This window comes from Lagenorhynchus albirostris, chromosome 3 (genome assembly GCF_949774975.1).
Source record: "Lagenorhynchus albirostris chromosome 3, mLagAlb1.1, whole genome shotgun sequence".
In the NCBI taxonomy this organism is placed as follows: domain Eukaryota; kingdom Metazoa; phylum Chordata; class Mammalia; order Artiodactyla; family Delphinidae; genus Lagenorhynchus; species Lagenorhynchus albirostris.
The window spans coordinates 116,052,512-116,075,519 of record NC_083097.1 but is presented as its reverse complement, the minus strand read 5'-3'; the positions used below and the strand labels follow the sequence as shown (position 1 = coordinate 116,075,519).

The 23,008-nt window shown below is 46.7% G+C and overlaps 2 protein-coding genes across 5 annotated transcripts in view; both read left to right on the top strand.

Moving 5' to 3' along the window:
* DNAJC18 (DnaJ heat shock protein family (Hsp40) member C18) overlaps positions 1–13,013 on the top strand; it is a 28,492-nt gene extending 15,479 nt beyond the window's left edge. For 3 of the 4 annotated variants that reach the window (XM_060143711.1, XM_060143709.1, XM_060143710.1), the window contains 2 exons: positions 2,652–2,824; positions 7,467–7,686. In XM_060143711.1, the coding sequence (XP_059999694.1) occupies positions 2,652–2,824; positions 7,467–7,591 (298 nt within the window). In that variant the 3' untranslated portion in view covers positions 7,592–7,686. Of the gene's footprint in view, positions 1–2,651; positions 2,825–7,466; positions 7,687–12,898 lie in introns of those variants that run through there. The other variant, XM_060143712.1, reaches the window with a different exon arrangement.
* SPATA24 (spermatogenesis associated 24) lies at positions 12,898–22,362 on the top strand. Its single transcript, XM_060143713.1, has 7 exons — positions 12,898–13,013; positions 16,295–16,469; positions 17,717–17,782; positions 18,013–18,143; positions 18,229–18,299; positions 21,631–21,733; positions 21,870–22,362. The coding sequence occupies exons 2-7, from the start codon at positions 16,353–16,355 to the stop codon at positions 22,045–22,047; spliced, it is 666 nt and encodes a 221-aa protein (XP_059999696.1). The 5' UTR covers positions 12,898–13,013; positions 16,295–16,352; the 3' UTR covers positions 22,048–22,362.
* The last annotated feature ends 646 nt before the right edge of the window (positions 22,363–23,008 follow it).

Here is a 23,008-nt window from a genome sequence, read left to right as displayed (position 1 = left end):
TTTTGTGTTTAAAGGAACAGCTGGATAGTAATAATGCAGAGACTCAAAAATATTGTTCTTTAGGCAGTTTCCGAGGCACTCAGGACCCGGATTGTTTTGTTCTACAGCGACATCATCTGGTCAGCTGCAGAATAGCAATGGCTGGTTTCTGAAGGATTAATAGACGAACTCCAGGTTCAGATTAAATCCTTAACATTCCACTTTAGAGTTAAAAAGGACCTTACTGAGCTTGTGATAGTATCGCTGGACCCCTGTGAGTCTGAGAACATAGTAACTAAGATCTAGTGATTATTTCCAATTTAAGAAATTGCAAGAATAGTACATTTATTCATAAGGCTATACAGTCAAACCATAGTATCTCATTTCTTTGCTTTTGCTAAAAATATAGAAATCATTATAAAGTTTGTATTGCATGGAAAATTTGAGCTCTGATAGGAATTTTTTAATTTCTTCAGTTAATTATTTCAGTTAAATCAGTTCTTAATTTGATCCCTAGACCAGCATCATCAGCATTAACTTGCCAACCTGTTAGAAATGCAGACTCTTAGGCCTTACTCCATATCTACTGAATCAGAAACTCTAGGGGTGAGAACCAGCAATATGAGTTTTAACAAGCCCTCCAGATAATTCTGGTCCATACTAAAGTCTGAGAATCACTGGATTATTTTTTTTAATTAATAATGGGAAATGAGTCATTACTATTATAGTTTAGCAGACAAAAACCTTTCAAAATGTGGACTCCATGGAACCGTACCTAACAGGAAGAGCTCTTGTTGGTGATCACTGTAGACTAAAGACTATCATTCTATATCAATATCTTCATTTTATAGAGAGGAAAGCTGAGACTCAGAGAGAGGTTATTGCTGTCAGGACACAATGGCCTGATTCCCTCTTATTTCCTGACTTCCCATATTTCTCCATATGCTACTGCTACCTCCTTTCTTGTCAGGCCAGTGGGACAGACAGGAAGCTACCCTGATAACAGCTTCCCAGAGGGAGGCAAGAGCAGTCATGGCTCTTAGACATCCAGCAAGATCCATAAGTTGAGAGATCAAAGGAAAAGGCTAGGAAAAGGTCAAATATAACTCCTTTAAGATGGATTTTGTCCAATTTGGACAAAATCAGCTTGGATTTTGCACATTGCCATCACATTGTTTTAACTTGAATTTGAACTCCCTTCTGTACTTTCTTATGGTTAGACTTCAATTAACCCAGACCTGTTAAAGTTTCTGAGCACCAGACACCTTTGGATATCTTAGACCCACTGAGAGTTAGCCTGGAGGTATCATTGAAATATTTTGTCTTAGTTTTTGCAGTTCTCACCTAATGGCTATGTGTAAAGTACTTTTTATCATGTCCTAAAAATTAGAACTAAGTTGGTATAAGCTGTCTGGTTATTTTTAAATAGTTTATAGTAACAATCATTTCATTCATCCAACATTTACCAATAGCCACTCTGCGCCAGGTGCCATGCTAGGTCCTATACAATATACAAATTGTTTTTTAAGCATTCAGCATTCTACTTTTAACACAGAAAGCAGTCTAAGAGAGGTCAATCCAGATAGCTGCACCCCCATATTCACAGCAGCATTATTTACAGTAGCCAAGACATGGAGACAACCTGAACACACACACACACACACACACACACACACACACACACACACTATGGAGTATTATTCAGCCATAAAAAATGAAGAAACCCTACCATTTGTGACAATATTGAGGGACCTTGAAGCCATTATGCTAAGCGAAATAAGTCAGAGAAAGACAAATACTGTATGATCTCACTTATATGTGGAATCTAAAAAAAAAACAAACTCAGAAAAAGAGATCAGACTTCTGGTTACCGAAGGTGGAGGAGAGAGGGAAGGGGAATTGAAGGAAGATGGTCAAAGGTACAAACTAACAGTTATAAGTTAAGTAAGTACAAGGTATGTCAGGTACAACACAGTGTTACAGTAGTAACGCTGCTGTATGATAGGAAATGATAGGAAAGTTAAGAAAGTAAATCCTGAGAGTTCTCATCACAAGGAGAAAGTTTTTTTTTCCTTTATTCTTGTCTTCTTTCTTTTCTTTTTATTGTATCTATATGAGAAGATGAATGTTAGCTGAACCTATTGTGGTAATCATTTCATAATTATGTAAGACAAACCTTCATGATATATGTTTTAAATTTAAAAAGAGAGAGAGGGCTTCCCTGGTGGCGCAGTGGTTGAGAGTCTGCCTGCCGATGCAGGGGACATGGGTTCGTGCCCTGGTCCGGGAGGTTCCCACATGCCGCGGAGCGGCTGGGCCCGTGAGCCATGGCCTCTGAGCCTGCGCTCCGCAATGGGAGAGGCCACAGCAGTGAGAGGCCCGTGTACCGCAAAAAAAAAAAAAGAGAGAGAGAGAAGAGAGGGAGGTGAATCCTTTAAGGAAATAAATATGTGGAGACTGAATCCATTTAATATGCTCACATAATAGCAACAATGATGACATTACACTTACTGCTTTGCTTGGGCAATAATAAATGTTAGATGTATTAGAAAATGATATCTGCATCTGCCCCATGAGGAGGTGATTGTGTGAATGATCTCTGTGAGGCCAGTGCTAAAAGTGATATTGCCAAGTATCACAAGCATACCTGAGCCTCTCTCTCCTTGTTTCAGGACCTTGGGCTACACCATTTCTAGAGAAACCCAGAACCTACAGGTGCCTTACTTTGTGGATAAAAACTTTGACAAGGCCTACAGAGGAGCATCTCTGCGTGACCTGGAGAAGATGATAGAAAAGGATTACATTGATTACATCCAGACAAGTTGTTGGAAGGAGAAACAACAAAGTAAGATGCTCCAAAAGGGGCTTCAGCTGGTGCCATGCTTCCAACCTGAGGCATCCCAAGCTTCCTGATCCCTTCTCTCTCCTTGTTTGAGCTACTCATGTTTACGTGAACAGGGATAGGACAGAGGCCCATTCAGGATATTACCAAAAAAGGGAAGTTTATTGACAGGATACATGTGGCCAGGACTGGGAAATCTTAGGAACTTCGGCAGTACTAGTTGCCTATCTGTCTGTCTCTCTCTGAGTCTCTACATCTCTCTGCCTATCTGCCCTCTCTCCTCTCTCTGCCAACTTCTTTGCTTTTTCAAGCTCTCCTCCTTCACAGCCTTAATTTGCCATGGCTTATTTTGGTTGCTACCCTCCTATTCACTCTCCCAACTTCCCCAACCCCACAAGTCATTGGCCCCTTTCTACATCACAAGTTTCCTGTTTAAGTAGCTCGCTGGTTTGGTCCATGGTTTCCTAATTTCACATTTCCCAGAGGGAAATCTGATTGATCCAACCTAACCAAAGTTTTATAGGTTGTTGTTATTGAGTTCGGTGCCCCTTCTCTTCCCCTCCAATCAGCTGTGGCCACACAGAATAAAAGCGACTCTCCCAGGAGCAGGCCTTCCACACTGTTTCCCTGGAGACAATGGGGGTGACAGTGTTGGCTTCCAAACCCAGTGAATGTTCATGGGGAGTGCGCACGCGCACACACACACACACACACACACACACACACACACACACACACACACACACACACACACACACACACACACACCATTAGTAATTGTATCTTATAAAACTTGGCTTTGGTTAATTTTTAAAAAGCAAACTAACTCATTTTTTAAAACCTTGTCTGTCACTGGGTATTGTTAAACATCTAACAGTGCCTGATAAATTTAGATCCTCAGTCACAGTGCTGCTAAGCCCTCGCTGACCCATCATGCATCTCAACTCCACCCCAAGTTAGTCTCTCCTTCCTCTGTGTTTTTAAAGCACTTTGCTCATCCTGCTAAGACAGTGCCACCCTCACCATGTTAACATGTTCTGTAGGTACATGACAGTCTCCCTGCTGGACTCTGGGCTCTCTGAGGGCAAAAACCATGTCTTACTAATTTTGTGTCCCAGGCCCTTGGCACAGTCTTTGCTTCAGAACAGATGCTCCACAAATGTCTTTTGAAGAGAGGATTCTCAGGACTGGAAGACAGTGAAACTGCTGAGGACTAGGAATCACTGAGCAGGGCTAGTGTCCTAACCCTGCCCCTGAGGGACCTTATCTCTGCCGTCTACTCCTGTAGGGCAGAGCCCACCTGACCTCTCAGGTGCATTAGGAGCTTGGTAGGCAATGACTTGGATGTAAGGGGGAATTCAGCAGGAGGAGGAAGTTGCTTTTTTATTGAAAAAACTGAGGGGTCAGGAAGTACCCCTACCCACTGTTAAACTAGGTTTTGCAAGTTTCAAAAATCAGGAAAGAATTTTGGAGCAAGATAGAGGCCTTACACTTAAAGGCATTATAAACGTGGATCCAAATCAGGTGAAGGCCACAGTGTATGTCCTAAGAGTCTCCATTATTTTAGACTCTGAGAGGGTTTTGAAATTATGCAGAGGGCTCATGGTAAGGATTACACCTAAGGTGGCTTCTAGGCTTTTGTCGCCATCCTCATGAGGCCTACTTTCAGGGCTTTGGCACTCTCCAGGTATAAACAGATCCAGTGGGTGAGCATGATGCGTGTACCCACAAGTTCCAACCCGGGGGTTATCAGCACACACCCCTTAAAAATCTATTTCTGGCATTTAAGGATGGTGGCCATCCGGAGCCTCCACACAACCCAAGTGCCATTTGAGAACAAGCAGCATCTGCCCTCCGGATCCAGCAGCAAGTGCAGCCAGCATGGTTAAATTTAGCACATGGAGGTTGTAAAAATAAACCCGCTTGAGAACAAAGTTCACTCTTGGCAAAATACCTAATGGAAACTGTTTTTAGCAAAGTTAGCCACTGTCTTTTAAAATCTTTTGTTAATTTCTTTTCTCTGCTTTCTTCCTCCCAAGGAGGTTGTATGGATTATAGAAGATGGTATGAGTATAACGCTTAGCATGGTGTCTGGCATATAGTAAGTGTTTGGATCCTGACCGAATCCAGACCTTGCTTGGCCTTGCTTGACTGGATGCAGCACTGTCTTATGAGGCTGGATCATGATGGTCGTTGGGATCTGTCAGGGTCTTCCAGCTGTCAGGACTCTGATCTGGGCTGTCATGCAGAGTTTTTTGTTTTTTGTTTTTTTGCTGTATGCGGGCCTCTCACTGTTGTGGCCTCTCCCGTTGCGGAGCACAGGCCCTGGACGCGCAGGCTCAGCGGTCATGGCTCACGGGCCCAGCTGCTCTGAGGCATGTGGGATCTTCGCGGACTGGGGCACGAACCCGCGTCCCCTGCATCGGCAGGCAGACTCTCAACCACTGCGCCACCAGGGAAGCCCATGCATGCAGAGTGTTTTTGAGAGAGGCTTTGGGACTTGCCTCTCTTGGCAATTTGCCTGAGTCAGCTTACCTTGGAGGTGCAATGCTCTGTCCATCTATTACACTGGCATTCAGGGCACGGGAAACATTTTGCAGAGAAGAAAAGATGTTCTCTTGATCCTGCCCCTGCCAAAGATTTTGTTTTTTCTTAGAAGTTATTGAATATTAACAGAACTTGTGAAAAGTAACATATTCATTGAGTTGACCTTTTGTTCATTGAAGTGCAAAAGGATTCACTGGCAGTTTGGAGAGAAGTTTCTCCAAGCATGATCATGGGGGTGTGGGACATAGTTCCTTGAAACACTGCCCTTGTGCAAGGTCATTGCTCTAGAGCAAGGTCATTGCTCTCAATCTCTGGAGCATTGAAAACTGGTTTCAATGAACTTTAAAAAAGCAACGTCATGTTTTGAGAAAAGCATTCATATATGTGCAGTTCTCTTTCATCAGCTTATTACAGTGGTTGTCAGTGTATAAAACAGTAAGAATCACTAGCCCTTAATGTTTTCTGGAATGAGATTTCAGGCAATGAGACATTTGGATAAGGTCAGTAACAAAAAACCTAAGGAAATCGTTTCAAGGAAAAGCAAAGCCATAGGATCTGCTCTATGTACTGGTGTAACTGTGACTCAGAGGACCAAAGGGACAGCCTGATTTCACAGAGCCCTCTTGAACAGGTTTCCCACATGCCAAAGAAGCCAGACAAATGGAGTCAGTGCCTAGCTCTGGGCAGAACGAAGGAGCAGAGGGCTTTCATTTGGGTGCAGTGTATGATCCGCCATGAAGCCACGTCACCTGCGAGGATGCCTGTGTGGGGGGCAAGCTCTGGCTGGCGCGCACTGCAGGCCCCACGCCGCGGGGTGAGAGCACATTGTTCTAGAGCCTAGGAGACCCCCTGTTTGCCAAGCAACTGCTGGGCCAGGGCTCAACCTCTGAACCCCCATCACAGAGGGTGGGTTTTCATGCATACCCACCCCTCACCCTGGAGTCCTGCACTTAATCTGCACTTTGGGCCTTACTTGGTGTGAACAGAACCATTGTGAGCAGAAATGCCTGTATTTTGGTTGATAGAGACTTATTCAGAAACCACTGCGCATTGTTCCCTCTGGCTAGCTATTAAGTCCTGTTTCCAGGCAGTTTGCTGATTAATCAGACAGGTGCCTCTTGTTCCACCAAGAAAAACAAAATCTGTCAGCAAGATGACTAAGAATGGATAGACATATTTCAGAATGATTAAAATAGCATTTTCACAAGTGTGGTCCTTTAAACATTGAGTAGCTGCCTGCTATTTGAGGCTTTCAGAAGCCACGCAGGCCCTCGAAGCATGCCATCATGTTAATACACAACACGTCTCTGGAGTTGCTTTTCAGGTATTCCTTCCTACGAATGTCTCTGAAACTATACAAAAGAATAAAAAAGAGAGGCAGCCAAACCACTGTTGAGTCCGGGAGGACAGCAGAGATTATATTCTGGTTAAAAATAGAATGACTTTCTCCACCATGAAGAGAAAATGAAATACGTTTCTTCGAGGAGACAGAGGTCACCGGATCCAGATGATTTCACTTTTAAAAGAGCCCAGCTGCCTTTGGCCTTTGAGTTAGGGGCCCCACATGTGGTGAGGGAATGAAGAACGCCGCCAGCAACCTGGCCTTCTATAGAAGCGTGCCTGCCGGTGGAGGGCTCTGTGTCGGTCCGCATATATGAGTTATGATGCAGCAATGCAGAGGGAAGGATGAAGCAGCTGTCTTTGTTTCAGATGACAGGAACAGGCGATTGGACTCCATTCTCTCCCAACTGCCATCTGAATACCATTCGTAGGAAAGCCCTGAAACAGGGTCTCCTCTTACCGCACGCGTGCAGGTTTCCTAAGTCTGGTGCCAAATGTTCTATTGATAAGAACTAAGTCCAGTGCTTTTGTAATAGAGCACAGATACTGTTGGACTTCAGGATCACAGGTGTCCCTTAATCCTCAGCACCTGGTGTAGCATAGCTGCCTGATACGTGTTTCTTGAGTAAATGAGTGTTTCTTAAGTTTAATTGAAAGAAAAAGCATTAAAGTAAAAGGAGCTTTGCTTCCAGAAGTATTGAAGTGAAACAGAGGAGCTCAACTTTCTTCATGAATTGTTACCTCTTTTATCTTTCAGAGTCAGAGTTGACCAATTTGGCAGGATTATACAGAGATGAACGATTGAAACAGAAGGCAGAGTCACTGAAACTTGAAAACTGTGAAAAACTTTCCAAACTGATTGGCCTACGCAGAGGTGGCTGAGAGGATGGTAGTCCTATGCAGGCTCGGGGTTTTGCTACGTGTTACTGTTTATGTTCCTAATTCCACTGTATAATACAAAATTAGGAAATGATGAACATTTTACAATTTGCTAACTTTGTTTGGTGGGCAGAGTTGGAGGTGCTTCAGCATGGAGCCAGACTTGTCATCACAGACTCCTTCCCGGGGATTGGCTCTGGGGGCCAGGAGCAGGTCATCTAAATTGAATTAATGGCAAAGCATTAGATTCAGCCCCCTGCTCTGCACCTACCCTGCCTCTAGAAAGGTAGTTCAGGGCACCCCAGAGCAGATTCATATTTTCTTTCTTCTTCCCTTCAGTGAAGTCTCAATAGCCAGTCATTCCTAGGCTTAGCCAAAGCAGCTTAATATTGGTTGTTTACAATGTGCACTGAGAATTATACCTCTCCCTTCATTAGAGTCATCGTCTCCCCACCAGACTCAGCTGTTGGAACAACTCAACTTTCCATTTTCTAAGGGAAATATGGAGAAATGTAAACTGTTTTAGTCCACAGTTTTCTATTTGTCTAATCTCTGTTCAGAGTTACTAGCATTAGCAAACTGCCTAATTTGAGTTTCTTTTACTTCCTTAACCCTCTCTCTTGTAGAGAGCCCAGAAATTAAGTTATTGAGTGAAACAGTTCAATGGACATGGAAGCAGGGGCCAGGGGTGAAGGTAAAATGCAAGACTAAGTCTCAGCTGCTCAGTGCAGGTTCCCTAGTCCATCACAGAACTCAGAGAATGTTCTTTTTGACATTTCCCCTTGCAGCATCACACTTGAGCTGAGTCCCTACACCCCACAGAGGTACAGTGGTCAGACCTAAGAGGAGGCACTGCCAGCCAGCTGGGCTGTTTGCTCAAGCCTAGAGATAGAGGGGAAAGACCCTCAGTCTGAGGCTATGGGGGTCTGGCGTTGGCCCCAGCAGTCACTTTGTTTAACCCAGTGCCCTGTAGTTTGTGATAGGAGATGCTTTTTCATGTAGTCAACATTTGTTGAGTGCCTGGTATGGAATGAGAACATTGGCCCAGAGAGGATGCATGGTTGAACTGGGTCACACAACTTGTTGTGACAGAGCTAGATGGTAGGCCGACTATCAAGTAGGAAGTGTGTGATCATCCCCATTGCTCAGGTAATTCTAGCCATATTGGTTAAAGCAGAATCTTTCCCAAGGATGCTCCTCCCCCCACCCTGGGATCCTGTATCCTTTCTATGGCAGTGCTATATCCGCTCAGGACACCTCTCTACACCACTTCTGTGTACAAAACAAAAGCAGGCAGCTCTTCCCACTGGTGACAAGGAGGACGGAAGTTGTTGCTTGGACTGTGTGGTTCTGGGCCTTCCTGTGGAGGTGAACTACCAGGATTGAGCTGCCCAGATTATATCATGAATCTGAACCTGGAAGGATCAGTAGGTAAATGTAGTCTACACTCCATGTTTTCTTCGGGATGGAAGAAGAGTTCCTGTTGGAAGGAGAGTCTACGTTAAAACTTGTTTCCAAAGTAGAGTTTCTCCTTTCAGATGCATAGCCGTGATTTAGGCAGATGTATCTAGTATTGTCCCACGTGTGGGCATCCCACAGGGTCAGGAGATGAGTCCAGAGGTAAAGAGTGGGACTTTGGTGGCTGGTAGGGGCACCTACTCAGCTGTAGGGAGGGAGAGCAGCTCCAGAGATAGTCAGATTTTGTCACCCAATGAAGTCTATCCTCCTGGGTTTTGGGGGGCTTCCTTGATCCCCTCTGAGTGACTGAAGGGATTTACATGGTAAAATGTGCCTGTGGGCCAAATGAGCTATAGAGAGTTGTTTTCCTGTACACACAAAAATCAAAGCTCCCCTGTCCCCAACCCCAATCTCTGCTAGAAAATGGGCCCTAATTAAACTGACTTAACAAGGTACAAGACTCTGCTCTAGATGCCCGTGAATAGTGTAGTCACACCTGGATTTCATGGCAGAGATGAGTTATCTGTGATGATACTAAATAGAGGCAATACTAACTCACTTCATTAAATGTCAGGTCTGTTGTCTGTTTTTATAGCACCGATGGTACTGTTTTATTTATTACCTAATAGACTGCAACACTCACACCTGGTTTTCCTGAAGGGAATGGTATTTGCTTTGGGTTGAAGGATAGTTTAATCTATTTGGTACTGTCCAGAATATTGTTAAACTATAATTTCCTGGGTTGCATTTTAGATGGGTTGTCTGCATGGTGGTAAAATAAGCATTTTCCTCTTGCCTACATCATTTGGAAAGTTTTTATTATATATAAACTCTCTAGGCATGGCGTATTCTTGCTCTCAGAACTTGGCATGCAACTCTAGACTATTTCTGTGAGCACAAATGCAGACTGGAGATGCGTGATGGGAGTGGGGCTAAGAAATAGGGCTTGAGGCTCGAGCAGAAGGCGAAGCTCTCGTAAGAATGGAAGTGCCCTCTGCACTAAATGATCAACAGTGAGGAAGGTGGGATGAAAACCCTTCTCATCACAAGGGGCACTGCAGTTTAAAGGAATCCGTGTCCCCAGATTAGCAACCCTGGGGTTCATCTGCTCAAACTAGAAGACTTCTGAACTTCCTTGATCAGCTCCAGGCCTCACAGCTTGGGAGAAGTGACCAGCAAGAAAATGCCATTGCTGTTCTTTCTGTTGGAAACTATTAGAAATTACGCCGAACTCCAAACCCCACTGGAACGTGGAATCCAGCAGCCTAGCCAAGCTATGTGTTACTCTCATTTACATCCTCACACTCAGGACTGGCTTTGTGAGGAGGCACTTTTGGGATTCCAGAGCTTTCTGTTACAAATAGCCACACACGCGGGTTCATTGTCTGCATGCACTGTTCCTCACAGGAGCTAGCGCGCTTAATTAGTATTTATTTTGGATTCCTTTAAGGTATAAGCTTAGTGTCCTAATATATTTATTTTTGGAAAGGACCAACTTATTATACATCTTATTTTTTGAGCCTGCATTGTTGATAACCTCGTGCAGTGACCACCAAGTAACTATATACCTGTGTGTTACATATTGATTACATCTTTTGCATCACATTCAGTATTTGGAATTAAAGATGTGAATGTTCTGTGACCAGAGCCAGGTTTGACACAGATGGAATCAGCTCCTGGTGGAGTAAGAATCCTGAAAAATCTGGTCACCTGATCCATTACATCTGGATTGAGTGTATTTTAACAGAAATAAATTAAATGGTTTTATATAAAAAGAATGGCTTTATATTTTTCCTTTGTTCTTTTACCTTTGCCCATGGCACCCGTAGGTACTGCATATTGCCTGACTCCTTGGAGCCACTTAGGACTAGACAGGCTGTTGACCTCTGCTCCAGTGTTCTCTCATACATCAATGGAATTATTGGTGTTTAGCATAATAGATAGCATTGGTGGCATCACCAATTCAATATTTGTTTTCCATCAGATGTCAGCAGCTGCAGCATATTACAGCCAATGTACACATCAAATCTACTTAGCATCTGAACATCAGGTGTTATCCCAGTTCCTTGCTGGCTTTGTTCCTAACAGTCCTCAGTTAGGGTAGTCTTGGTTTAGGAATACAGGACATTGTTAATGTAATAATAATACATTTCATGTGAAGAAATATTAAGGTGATATTCAATTCAGCAAAGATGGAGAACTTACTATGTACCAGGTGGGCTGAACTTTTGGGATGGGGGTCAGGAAACAAGTGAGACCCAGTACCATGGCTCCTGGAGTTCACATCTAATGGGGGAGCCAATTAGACAATGCTCCCCAGTGGGATGAATGTCAAAGGGGAGACCAAAGGAAGCTTGGGAATCTATAACAATGGGATTTAATCCAGGATGGAGGATCAGTGAAAGCAATTCTGAGGAAAAGAGATTTGAAATGTAATCATCCTTCATACAGAGTGCAGTGATTTTTTTTTAAATGGGGATAGAAGCAACACCATTGGAGTGCTCCCATTTCCACAAATAGCACCACCATCCATCCAAATATGAAGTCAGAAGCCCAGGAGACTTTGTGTGGTAGACTTAATTTGGTGTCCTCCAGTGGACCACACCTAATATTCATGACCTTGTATAGTCCCCTTTCTGACCCGGGCTGGCCTTGATCTTTAATCAATAGAATGTGGCAAAACCAGCAGCTTGCATTTTTGCACTTAGGGGAAACCAGCTTCCATTTAAGTCCCACCACCCTGAGACCACCAAGCTAACCACATGGAGAAGCCATGCAGAGGAGAACCAAACAACTGAGCTGGCAGCAAGAACTGAACCCAGACACAATCTGAGCCAAACTGGTTGCCACCCACGCTGATGATAACAGCAGAAATGAGCTGCCCTGCCAAGCCTGGTTCAAACTGCAGAACCATGAGCAAATAATACACTGGCTCATGTTTGTTTCTTTTTTTTTTTTTGGCCACGCCGAGCGGTATGTGGGATCTTAGTTCCCCGACCAGGGATTGAACCCGCGGCCCCTGCATTGGAAGCGCGGTCTTAACCACTGGACCACCAGGGAAGTCCCCTGGCTACTGTTTTAAGCCATTACATTTTGTGGTAGTCTGCAGCAGTAGATAACCAAACACCTCGGCTCCCTTTTTCCCATATCCCCTCCATCATTAAGTCCTATAAATTCTACCTCCAGAACATCCTAAATCCATCTTCTCTCTTCATCTCCTCTGATACCACCTGACTCCCAAATACCATCCACTTTCTCTGACAGAAACCACTGCAGTAGCTGCCTAAGTAGTCTGTGCATTTACTTAGGGCCATCTCCAATCTGTACACCTTGCTTCAACCAGAGAGATCTTTTCAAAGCATAAATTATAGCATATCACCCTCTTGTTTAAAATACTTCAGTACCTTTCTTTTGCCCCTGTAATAAAAATCAGCAAAGTCTTCAGTATGGCCTAATACTTAACAAGGCTCTACCAAGTTTCTGGCCGCTACCCCTGCTTGTCCTGTACAACTTTTTCTTTTCTGCCATACTAGCCTTTTAGTTACTACACTATGCCAACTCTTTTGCCCGAGGGACTTTGTATATACTATTCACTCTTTCTGGAAGCCTTTCCCATTCACTTGCCCCTGCCCCCTTTGCAAAGTGCCTCCTGGTTACCTTAATAGGTTTCATTCAGCTCAAACATCTCTTCCTCACACCTGACACCCCAGGCTGGGCTAAATCTCCTTTTAAATTATTCTCATTCCTCTCTTTCTTGTACCTCTCATAGCTATAATGCTATTTACTTGAATAGTGACTTAAACTGGGATTTAGTTGGGTGTTTATTTGATTATTATCTGTCTCCCCCATTAGACTAAGTTCCAGTCTGGTATTATCTGAACTGAACCTTGAAGGAAACGACATGTCACCTGTCAGGAGTTCCTCTGGAAGTACAGCTCAAATTCTTTGAAACTACTCCTATCAAAAGGTAGGATGGGGCTTCCCTGGTGGTGCAGTGGTTGGGAGTCCGCCTGACGGTGCAGGGGACGCAGTTCGTGCCCCGGTCCGGGAGGCTCCTGCGTGCCGCAGAGCGGCTGGGTCCATGGGCCATGGCCGCTGGGCCTGCGGGTCCGGAGCCTGTGCTCCGCGGGGGGAGAGGCCACGGAGGTGAGAGGCCCATGTGCCGCAAAGGAAAAAAAAAAAAAAAGGTAGGACATGTCCCCACTGCTTGAATACGGACTCTGTGGTTCCTTGACGAATAGGGTTGGGCAGAAATGACACTATGCCAGTTTTTAGGCCCAGGCCTTAAGAAAACTGGCATCTCTCATTTCGTCACTTTGTGTTTTGTTTTTGTTTTTGTTTTTGGAACCTGGGCCCCCGGCAGTGGAAGCACAGGGTCCTAACCACTGGACCACTAGGGTATTCCCTCTGTTTCATCACTTTGGATGCTTTCTTTTAAACCCAATCACCATGCTATGAGAAAGCCCAAGTGGCGCATGGTGAGGAACCAAGAACCTTGGTCCTGAGTCTTAGATGAGCTCCCAGCTGACAGCACCAACTTGCCAGTTATGCGAGTGAGCCGTCCTGGAAGTGGAACTTCTCATACCCTCACCCCCCACCCCACTAACCATCCCAGGCATAGAGCAGAAATAAGCTTTCACTATTGAACCCTGCCCAAAGTGAAGATTCCTGAGCAAAGTGATTTTCTTAAGCTGTAAATTTTGGGTGATTTGTTAATACAGCAGTAGATAACCAGAACATCAACCAGTATGACAAGCCTGTGCAGAAAGGCAGCACTTCCCAGGGCAGGATCACAAAGCTATCTGTGATGTCATGTTATTCTGAGCTTTGCTGAGCCCCAGCTGGCTAAGAACCTGTAGTTTTTGTTGACATAGAGTGGGAGTCCGTGGCAATCCCCAACCAGGGTGACCGTCCCTCATGTCCATGTTAGTATGCAGGGTGCGGACCTGGATCCAGGGTTCTCTCTTTGCTCATAACTTCCCATCCTCAGGAACTGGCTGCTGGAGCCTTTTAGGGTTTTGCCCTAAATGTGGAGGGCAGCTGGCGGAGGTGAATGTTGAGTGGCAAGGGAACATCAAGCAGCACCTCCTAAAAGACCCTAGAGAGGGGACAGAGTCCATGGGGAGATTCAGTGATCGCTGCCCCAGAGCAATGTGCAGCTTTGTCCAGGGTAATTCAAAGGAGCATTCACATTTGAAAGACAAAGTTCCTAGAGGTCTCTGTCCTGAGGCACATAAACCACAGAGCACCCTATAGTCCCATGATACCCAATACAGTAGCCACTAGCCAAATATGACTATTTAAATTTATTTATTATTTATTTATTTATTTACTTTTGACTGCGTTTGGTCTTTATTGGTGTGCCTGGGCTTTCTCTAGTTGCAGTGAGCGGGGGCTACTCTTCCTTGAGGAGCATGGGCTCTAGGCACACAGGCTTCAGTAGTTGCAGCACGTGAGCCATTGTGGCTCACGGGCTCTAGAGCCCAGGCTCAGTAGTTGTGGTGCACGGGCTTAGTTGCTCCATGCATGTGGGATCTTCCCGGACCAGTGTTCGAACCCGTGTCCCCTGCATTGGCAGGTGGATTCTTAACCTTTGCACCACCAGGGAAGTCCCTGGCTATTTAAATTTAAATTTTAATTGGAATTTTAAAAAATTTAAAAAGCAATTCCTCAGTCACCTGAGCTACATTTCAAGTACTGCTGAGCCACAGGAGGCTACTGGCTGCTGGTACTGGACGGTGCAGAACATTTCCATCAGAGAAATTCTGTTGGACTCTACAGCTCTAGGCCCTTAAAAACTGATCAACAGAGGTGGCCTTGCCCTCAAGGACATGAGAACAGACACAATAAAAAAGGAAAGATAAAACAAGGGCTACCACTGGGAGAGCCACAGGAATGGCCATGTTTGTTAGGTCACAACATCCAGCCAAAAAGAGGCACCTAAGCAGCTAAGGAGAGCAGCCTAAGTGGCTTACCTGAAATTTCAACTTCCCTTTGTGGTCATCGACAACATTTTTTCCAAACTCCTTCTTATTTTAGTCATTTCCTACTTGCGGGTTTCAAATTCCATAACTTCAGAATCCATTATGTTCAACCAAAATGCATCACAGCATCACAGTTAAGAACATGGACTCTGGAATCAGACTGCCTCTGTCAAAACCCTGTTGCAAGGCTCACTAGCTTGGGTGACCTTGGCTTATTGGGTTATTCATTCTCATAGAACCTGCATTTTCTCACCTGTAAAATGTGGACATTAGAACCTACTTCACAAGGTTATTGTGAGGATCACATGAAATAACACTAATAAGGCATAATGGTGTCATGAAATAGTGAATACTCGATAAATATTAGCTCTGGTAATAGCTAATATCTAATAGCCTGAGCGTAATCTTATTTGGGTTTCAAAACAAGCCCTCAGGGCTTCCCTGGTGGCGCAGTGGTTGAGAGTCCGCCTGCCGATGCAGGGAACCCGGGTTCGTGCCCCGGTCCAGAAGGATCCCACATGCCGCGGAGCGGCTGGGCCCGTGGGCCATGGCCGCGGAGTCTGCGCGTCGGGAGCCTGTGCTCCGCAACGGGAGAGGCCGCAGCAGTGAGAGGCCCGCGTACAGGAAAAAAAAAAAAAAAAAGCCCTCAATGAGGATTGGTGGGGATGTGTGATCACCTTATCCTTCCCTGCCTCCATTTTACAAGTCTCCTTCATGCCTGACTTCAGTTCTAATATCTTCAGGCTCTTCAGGCTGTCCAGAGCCTGGTACCAGAATGTGAGGACTCTTATCTTGGGTGAAGCCACTCTCCTTTTCTATTCTTGAGCTTCCCCTCATTGCTTAGGCTCAGGCCCCCTAAGTACTAAGTGTGTTCCTAGGAGAAATAAAGATCACAGGAGGCTGGAGTCTCATACTATGGGGGAAATTTAGAGATTAAAGTGGAATAAAGAGACATGTGAAGCTAAATATGCAGGGGTTGTCTCAGCTGACCCTTGCTTCAGGGTCTTGGGCCCTGGGAGAAGGGTGAGGGCTGGTGTCTGAGTGTTGCCTGCCCGCTCCTCAGGACTGCGTGAGAAACATATCATATAATAGATGTGCAAATTCACTATAAACTTAAATTACTAACGGTGTTGGAGGTTCTCTTACCCAGGCGGCTCCTCTAAGAGAGCGGCTCCTTTAAGAGGCGGGCCCCATCCCTGCTAACAAAGGAAGTCCCCGCCCCTGGTTGCCAGGGTGCTTTGTGGCGTCTCATTTTCATTGGTAGGCGTCAGCGGGGAGGCAAGCCGCGGCAGCCATTTCCAACGAGCTGGTGGGGGCGAAAGATGGGGACGCCCGTCGGGTGGTCGCAGGGGGGTTCAGGATCAGTGTGTCTCGCCTTCGATCAACTGCGGGACGTGATTGAGGCTCAGGAGGAACTGATCCACCAGCTGAGGAACGTGGTACGCAACCAGAAGAGCTGGGGGATGCCGGACTGGACGCCTAAGTGGTGGGGGCGGGGCCAGACTCTGTCCCGATGCCAGGGGCGGGCCGAGAGCACATTGCCAATGGCGTCATCACGAGGAGGCGGGGCCCAGATGTGTTCCGGCTGGTAGAGGTGGAGCCAAAAGGGGGCAGTGTCTCGTGAATATTTACCGGGGAATTTTAGTCAACGCCAAGTTGTTTCCTACTCTCTTTGACTGGTTGTGCAGGGCCTGATAGATATGCCCATCTATTCGCTGAGCTTTAGTTTCCCCATTTCTTTTTTTTTTTTTTTTGGCCTCGCCACATGGCTTGCGGGATCTTAGTTCCCTGACCAGGGATCCAACCCCGGCCTCTCGCAGTGAAAGCTGGAGTCCTAACCACTGGACCGCCAGGGAATTCCCAATTTCCTCATTTCTAATTGAAGATGACTTCACTGACTTGCCAAGGCCCTTGTGTGCAGAGTAACTATAACATCCTTCCTATTATGGAATCCCCTCCCCATGATGAGTGCAGTAAGCACAGAATTGGCTCTTCACATGTTGACTTAAAGGCTTCCAATCCCTTTCTGTCCCTTTGCTTTTGCTTTTTTGGTCAAACCCCCGTTCATGTGTGCAAAGCATTGGAGCCACAGATTACATGGACAGGCATGGTAAGACGCTGGCCAACTGGAGTTCATGGTTTTTCTGTTTTGTTTTTTATCTGGGTAAGAAGGTGGGGACACATAAAACTGACTTCACATCTATTTCTTTAACGGTAGTATGCAGCTCTGGACACTGAATTACCTGCATACCTTTAGGTACCCAGGTCTTTCTGTTGGCAGCTGGCCTTTGCATGTGTGTTCTCACCGTCTGGAACACTTTTCTTTTCCATCCTCTTCTTCTGGCCCACTCCTATTTAGCAGTCAGATATCAGGTTGACATCCCCTTCCCTTCAAGCTGTTCTGACCCTTCCCCAGGCCGGGTCAGGGGCCTCCTCTGGGAACCTCCATCATAGCACACACCATGTTAGAAGTGGTGGCCATGGACTGTCTTCTCCATGAGACTTCTTGCTACTTGAGGGCAGGACATAGAGCTGAGCATCAGTGAATCTTGTGGAATGAACTCTCCCTTTCCTGGGCCCCAGTGTCATCCTAGGTGCCCTAGGCATCCCATTATCTATTCTCAGTCCTGGTCCCGAGAGAAACCCCTACCACCCCAGCCCCTCCCTGAGCCAGCCTCTGTTGCAGATGGTTCTCCAGGATGAAAATTTTGTCAGTAAAGAAGAGTTCCAGGCAGTGGAGAAAAAGCTGGTGGTAAGTGATGGCCTCTGTCAGCTTCTAAGCTTCCCCCATTTCCCAGGATCCCTGTGATTGGGTAGAGTCATTGAGTATTAGCCTCTGAGAGCCTCCAGCCCCAATAGTAAGGACAGAATCTTCCTGTACCCTGGATTCTATGTGCCATTCTGAGAAAGGGGGCTGGTTAAGGGAGCCTAGGAGACCCAAAGTGGCTTGGGATAATGAGGTCACTGCTGCTGTCCCTGCAGGAAGAGAAAGCTGCCCATGCCAAGACCAAGGTTCTCCTGGCCAAGGAAGAGGAGAAGTTGCAGTTTGCCCTCGGAGATGTAGAGGTGCTGTCTAAACAGCTGGAGAAAGAGAAGCTGGCCTTTGAAAAGGCGTGAGTGGGCCTTGGTAGTGGGGGAACGGTTGGGGGTCCCATCTGCCCATCAGCCTTCCCACCCTTTCTTATCTTCTCCACTCAGGCTCTCCAGTGTCAAGAGCAGAGCCCCGCAGGAGTCCAGCAAGAAGGACCAGCTAATCACCAAGTGCAATGGTAGGCGGGAGGCCCACGCTCCCTCCCATGCTTACGTACGTGGGCTCTTCCCTCACAGCCCAGTGCCGGTGTTCAGAGCAGGGTTTCACCCCAACTTCTGCCCCTGGCTGAGGATAAAGGCAAGCCCAGGTGGGCCACACCTTCGCAAAGGCCTTCAGGGACCAGGCAGGCCACGGAAATGAGGGAAGTAGTTGGTGTACAGTATTCTTCATGGCCATAAAGGAATGGGCTCGCTCCCATTTTTCTTGAAACATATGACCTTCTTAGCCTACCTTTTTGTTTTCCCACTTTTGGTGACTATTAGAAATAGTGTACTTGACTTATAACTCTGTTACCAGAGGAACAACGGGGCAATCACAGTGCTGTGTGGAATCTGACCCTTAGTTTCAGTGTTGGGGACCCACTAGGAGGAGTGGGGACTGTGGTAATGTGGAGAACCATGCCCCCTCTCAAGGGCCTAGAACCTCTGCCGTAGGAATAGGGGCCCAGTACTGTCAGATCTTTAAAAAAGAAACTGGAGACCACATTTTAATGGAAGCTTTTCTGACTTTTTAGGGTTGGCAACTGATTTAGAAATTTTTAAAATATTGTATGGGCCAAGGAAAATATGTCTGTGGGCCATTAGGTTTCAACTCTGCTCTATGCAGATGCCTGTGGCCACCTGTTGACTCAGCTGGTGCTCTGAGTTGTGGGGCACTTTCAGTGAGCTACCCAGTGTCCTGAGACCTTAGGACCCCCTTTCATTTTCCCAGAATGCTAAATTCCCCTTACCTAGTTTAAGAAGTAGATGTGGGGCTTCCCTGGTGGTGCAGTGGTTGAGAGTCCGCCTGCCGATGCAGGCGACACAGGTTCATGCCCCGGTCTGGGAAGATCCCACATGCCGTGGAGGGGCTGGGCCCGTGAACCATGGCCGCTGAGCCTGCGCATCCGGAGCCTGTGCTCCACAACAGGAGACGCCACAACAGTGAGAGGCCCGCGTACCGCAAAAAAAAAAAAAAAAAAGTAGTAGATGTGAATTCCATATACAACATTTCCTTCATTCACTGCAGCATTCATTTCGAGTAGGCCAGAATTCAAGCCCAAAAGAGGTTCAGTGTCTCTCCTGATGGGCCCCCACCTGGAGCCTTGGGCACCCCCTACCCACCAATGCAGCCTTCTCTCTCCCCTGGTGAGTACTGTCACTGGAAAGATGCCAGCAGGCTGCCATCTTAATCTGGCCAAGTGGACTAACAAGCCTCATGGTTGTTTGATCAAGAGCTCCTGTTAGGGCTTCCCTGGTGGTGCAGTGGTTAAGAATCCGCCTGCCAATGCAGAGGACACAGGTTCGAGTCCTGGTCCGGGAAGATCCCACATGCCGCAGAGCAACTAAGCCTGTGCGCCACAGCTACTGAGCCTGCGCTCTAGAGCCCACAAGCCACAACTACTGAGCCCGCGTGCCTAGAGCCCATGCTTCGCAATGAGAAGCCACCGCAATGAGAAGCCCGCGCACCGCAACTAGAGAAAAGCCCGCGCGCAGCGACGAAGACCCAATGCAGCCAAAAATAAAATAAATAAAATAAATAAATTTTAAAAAAGAGCTCCTGTTAGGACCTCCTGGAGCCCAACAGGCAGTCAGTGCCTCCATACCCAAGGATGTTGGTCTCCTAGTCCTTCCCCTTTCCCTGGACATCCCCCCACTTCCCTAAAAGGAACCTAGGGTTCTTTCCTGGTGCTGCTAGAGGCCCTTCCTCTAGGATATTTCCTAGAGATCAGCCAGGGCCTCAGGGCTCTGCGACTGCTTGTGGAAGGTGTGTGAGTCACGGGGAGGAGCCTGGCTGCCTCCCCCAAGAAAGTCCTGAACTCCTCCAGTAGGGCATAAGCCCTCACATGAGGAGATCTGGTGACCTGAGCTACCCCCTGGCCTGTCTCCCACCCCCCCCACCTCCCTTTGCATGGTTCCAGTTTTACTCTTACATAGTTCCTTATTCTCAAAAGGCTTTTCTAACCATTCTCTCATTGGGTGCTGTTTATTCTAAATTTAGCTCTCATTTATTTTAAAAGAATCAAACACATTTATGATACTTTTTTTTTGCGTCCCGGGCTGGGGCACGAACCCGCGTCCCCCGCACCGGCAGGCAGACTCGCAACCACTGCACCACCAGGGAAGCCCTATGTTACTTTTTTCCCATAAGAACTTCACAAACAATCAGTTTGGATTCACTGGATGACCTGGGGAAGGAGGTTCAATAGTCCTGGTCCTGTGGCCCAGTGAGCCCATGTTTTCATTCTTTTCCTTCACCCATGTCTCTCTGTAACGTGTGCCTTAACTTTTTAATCAGATCTTCTCTTTTGAAACCTTCACTGCTTCAGTATATCTGCATTTTCAGAGCTTATGTTCTAGTTAATCTTTGTCCAGCCTTTAAAAGCAGTAGGATTTTCTTCCTTTGAGGATCAGAATTTTCCAGGACTCCCTGAGGGACATTATGTAAATGAAGCAACCCGAGATCCCTACAGCCTTACTGGATTTTGACACAAAACTTATGCTTGCTTCTAATGAGCACTTAATCTTTGCCACCACTGTCTCCCTGGGTCCTCCCCACCTGCCCTGTGGAATAGGGATCCTGTCTTCTCCCCTGAGGCCCTAACACAGGGCTGGGCATCCAGCTGGTCCTCAGTAGGTCTGGTTGGATTGAAATGACTGAACTAGGTGATGTTTCTAAGACCTAAAGGCCCAGGGGACATCCTGTTCATTCCACAAGTAAAAGTATTGTACATCTAGTACGTGCCAGGTACTATTTTAGGCCTTAGGGTTAAAGCCGTGAATAAAACAAAAAATCCTTGTCCTTGTGGACCTTATATCCTAGTAGAGGAAAAGACAAATGAGCAAAATGTATGGTCTGTGAGATATAAGTGCTAAGAAGGAAAATAAAGCAGGAAAAGGGGATAGGAAGTATTGGGAAGGGTTGTGATTTTAGACTAGGAAGGGTCTCACCAAGGAGGTGATATCTGTAAAAAGCTGCAGGAGTTGAGGGCAGGAGCCATTCATCCTCCTGCTCTTGGGCAGGGCTGACCATCTCTCTCCAAGGGCCCTTGCCTGCCCTCATGTGAGCTACCTGGTCCAGAATAGAGCTGTAAAGTCACTGACACATTCATCAAGATGTTGTGCCCTCCACTCCCACCCCATCATGACTCCATAATAAACTCATTCTTACGAAGGTATTAGCAACTACTGTTGGACAACCTCTGCTCTGGGGGAGCCAAGTTCTGAAGAGACCCCTGAGGGAATGCCTTATTTCAGGAAGGAGCTCATGGGATGGGAACCACTCCTCCTCCCTGCCTCTCTCCCCCACAGAAATTGAGTCTCACGTTATAAAGCAAGAAGATATACTTAATGGCAAAGAGAATGAGAATAAGGAGTTGCAGCAAGTTATCAGCCAGCAGAAAGAGATCTTCAGGTGAGGGGTCCGGGCCAGGCTGGGGATTGTTGATGGAAGTGGGGAGCCAGACCTCTGGTCCCTACCCTTGGGCTGTCCCCAGCCCATGCCCAGCCGGCTCCGTTGCAGGAATCACATGTCTGACTTTTGGATCCAGAAGCAGCAGGAGAACTACATGGCCCAGGTGCTGGACCAGAAGCATAAGAAAGCCTCGGGGATGCGTCAGACCTGGAGCCGCCAGTGTTCCAGGGAAAAATAAAATGGGCGTCTCCTTCCTGTTATCTGGCTGTAATGCCCAACCTCTGCCTTCTCTGCTGTGGTGGTCCCCATCCTGACCCTTCCGATCCCTGTGGGTACCTCCCTCAGGCCTCACAGTGGCCTGGACCCAGGGAAGAGGTAGGGCGAAAGGCAAAAGACACTCTTTCCTTCTTCCCTGCCTGCCTTTTGGACCACCACCTGCCAGGCCACTGCTGTGTTCAGAATGGATGCTCCTCGAGTCTCCAGCCCCTGCTACTCCCCTCCCTCCCTCCTTTGGTAGTAGTGGGGGCCCATGGGGGTATGGGGTTGTAGCCTAGGGAAGGACTACTTGGTTGTCTAGTAGGCACTGTCGCTTCTTACTCTTGGTATTAAATTCCTTCCTATATAAACAACCCTGGTTACCCCAGTGCCCTGGTAAATTTAACTCTCCCAACTTGAAGGGCTATCTGTGTATGTGTTGTGTATGTGTCTATGAGAAGCCCCGACTGGAGAGCTCAAAGATGGTGGGTTCCAGGACCACAGTGAATTTGGGAAATCAGTTTCCATCACATAACAATAACGCTGTACCTGTGAATCACATTTGCACCTTCTTACACTTCTCCCAAACTTAGAAGCTTATTAGTCTGCACAAATGGAGGAAGGAAAAAGGACAATGCTGTGTTGTGTGTGTGTGTTTTTCTTCTGCTGTGTCTTTTTAAGGTGGGGTAACAGTGTGTGAAGGGGCTATGACGTGCTCAAGTTGCATACGCAGGGCTGGATGTGATGGACAGGTTGGATCCTCTCAGAAGCCATCACTAATGTGCCATAGGTGATAAAGGGGACACACCAGGCAGGGGTCCCACTCAAGGGAGGCTGAGTCAGATTTGTCAAGTCTAGCCTTTCCTGGCTCAGTGTGAGAATTAATGCGTAGGAGGGGCCAGTGCTCTTGCTCCAGGGCCAGCTGGGGCCTGAGTCATAGCAGGACCTTGAAGCCAGAAGTTTAAGGGCAAGTGGTGCCCATTGTCATTGTCCCAGGAGAGTGACAGGTGGTGGCTGCTT

Bases quoted from the DNA above. Each gene is read 5' to 3' on its own strand.
- SPATA24 (XM_060143713.1), top strand. From the start codon at position 16,353: ATGGGGACGCCCGTCGGGTGGTCGCAGGGGGGTTCAGGATCAGTGTGT. The intron at 18,300-21,630 runs GTAGGCGGGAGG...TCTCCCCCACAG, and splicing joins GCTAATCACCAAGTGCAATG to AAATTGAGTCTCACGTTATA. The intron at 21,734-21,869 runs GTGAGGGGTCCG...TTTTGGATCCAG, and splicing joins CAGCAGAAAGAGATCTTCAG to AAGCAGCAGGAGAACTACAT.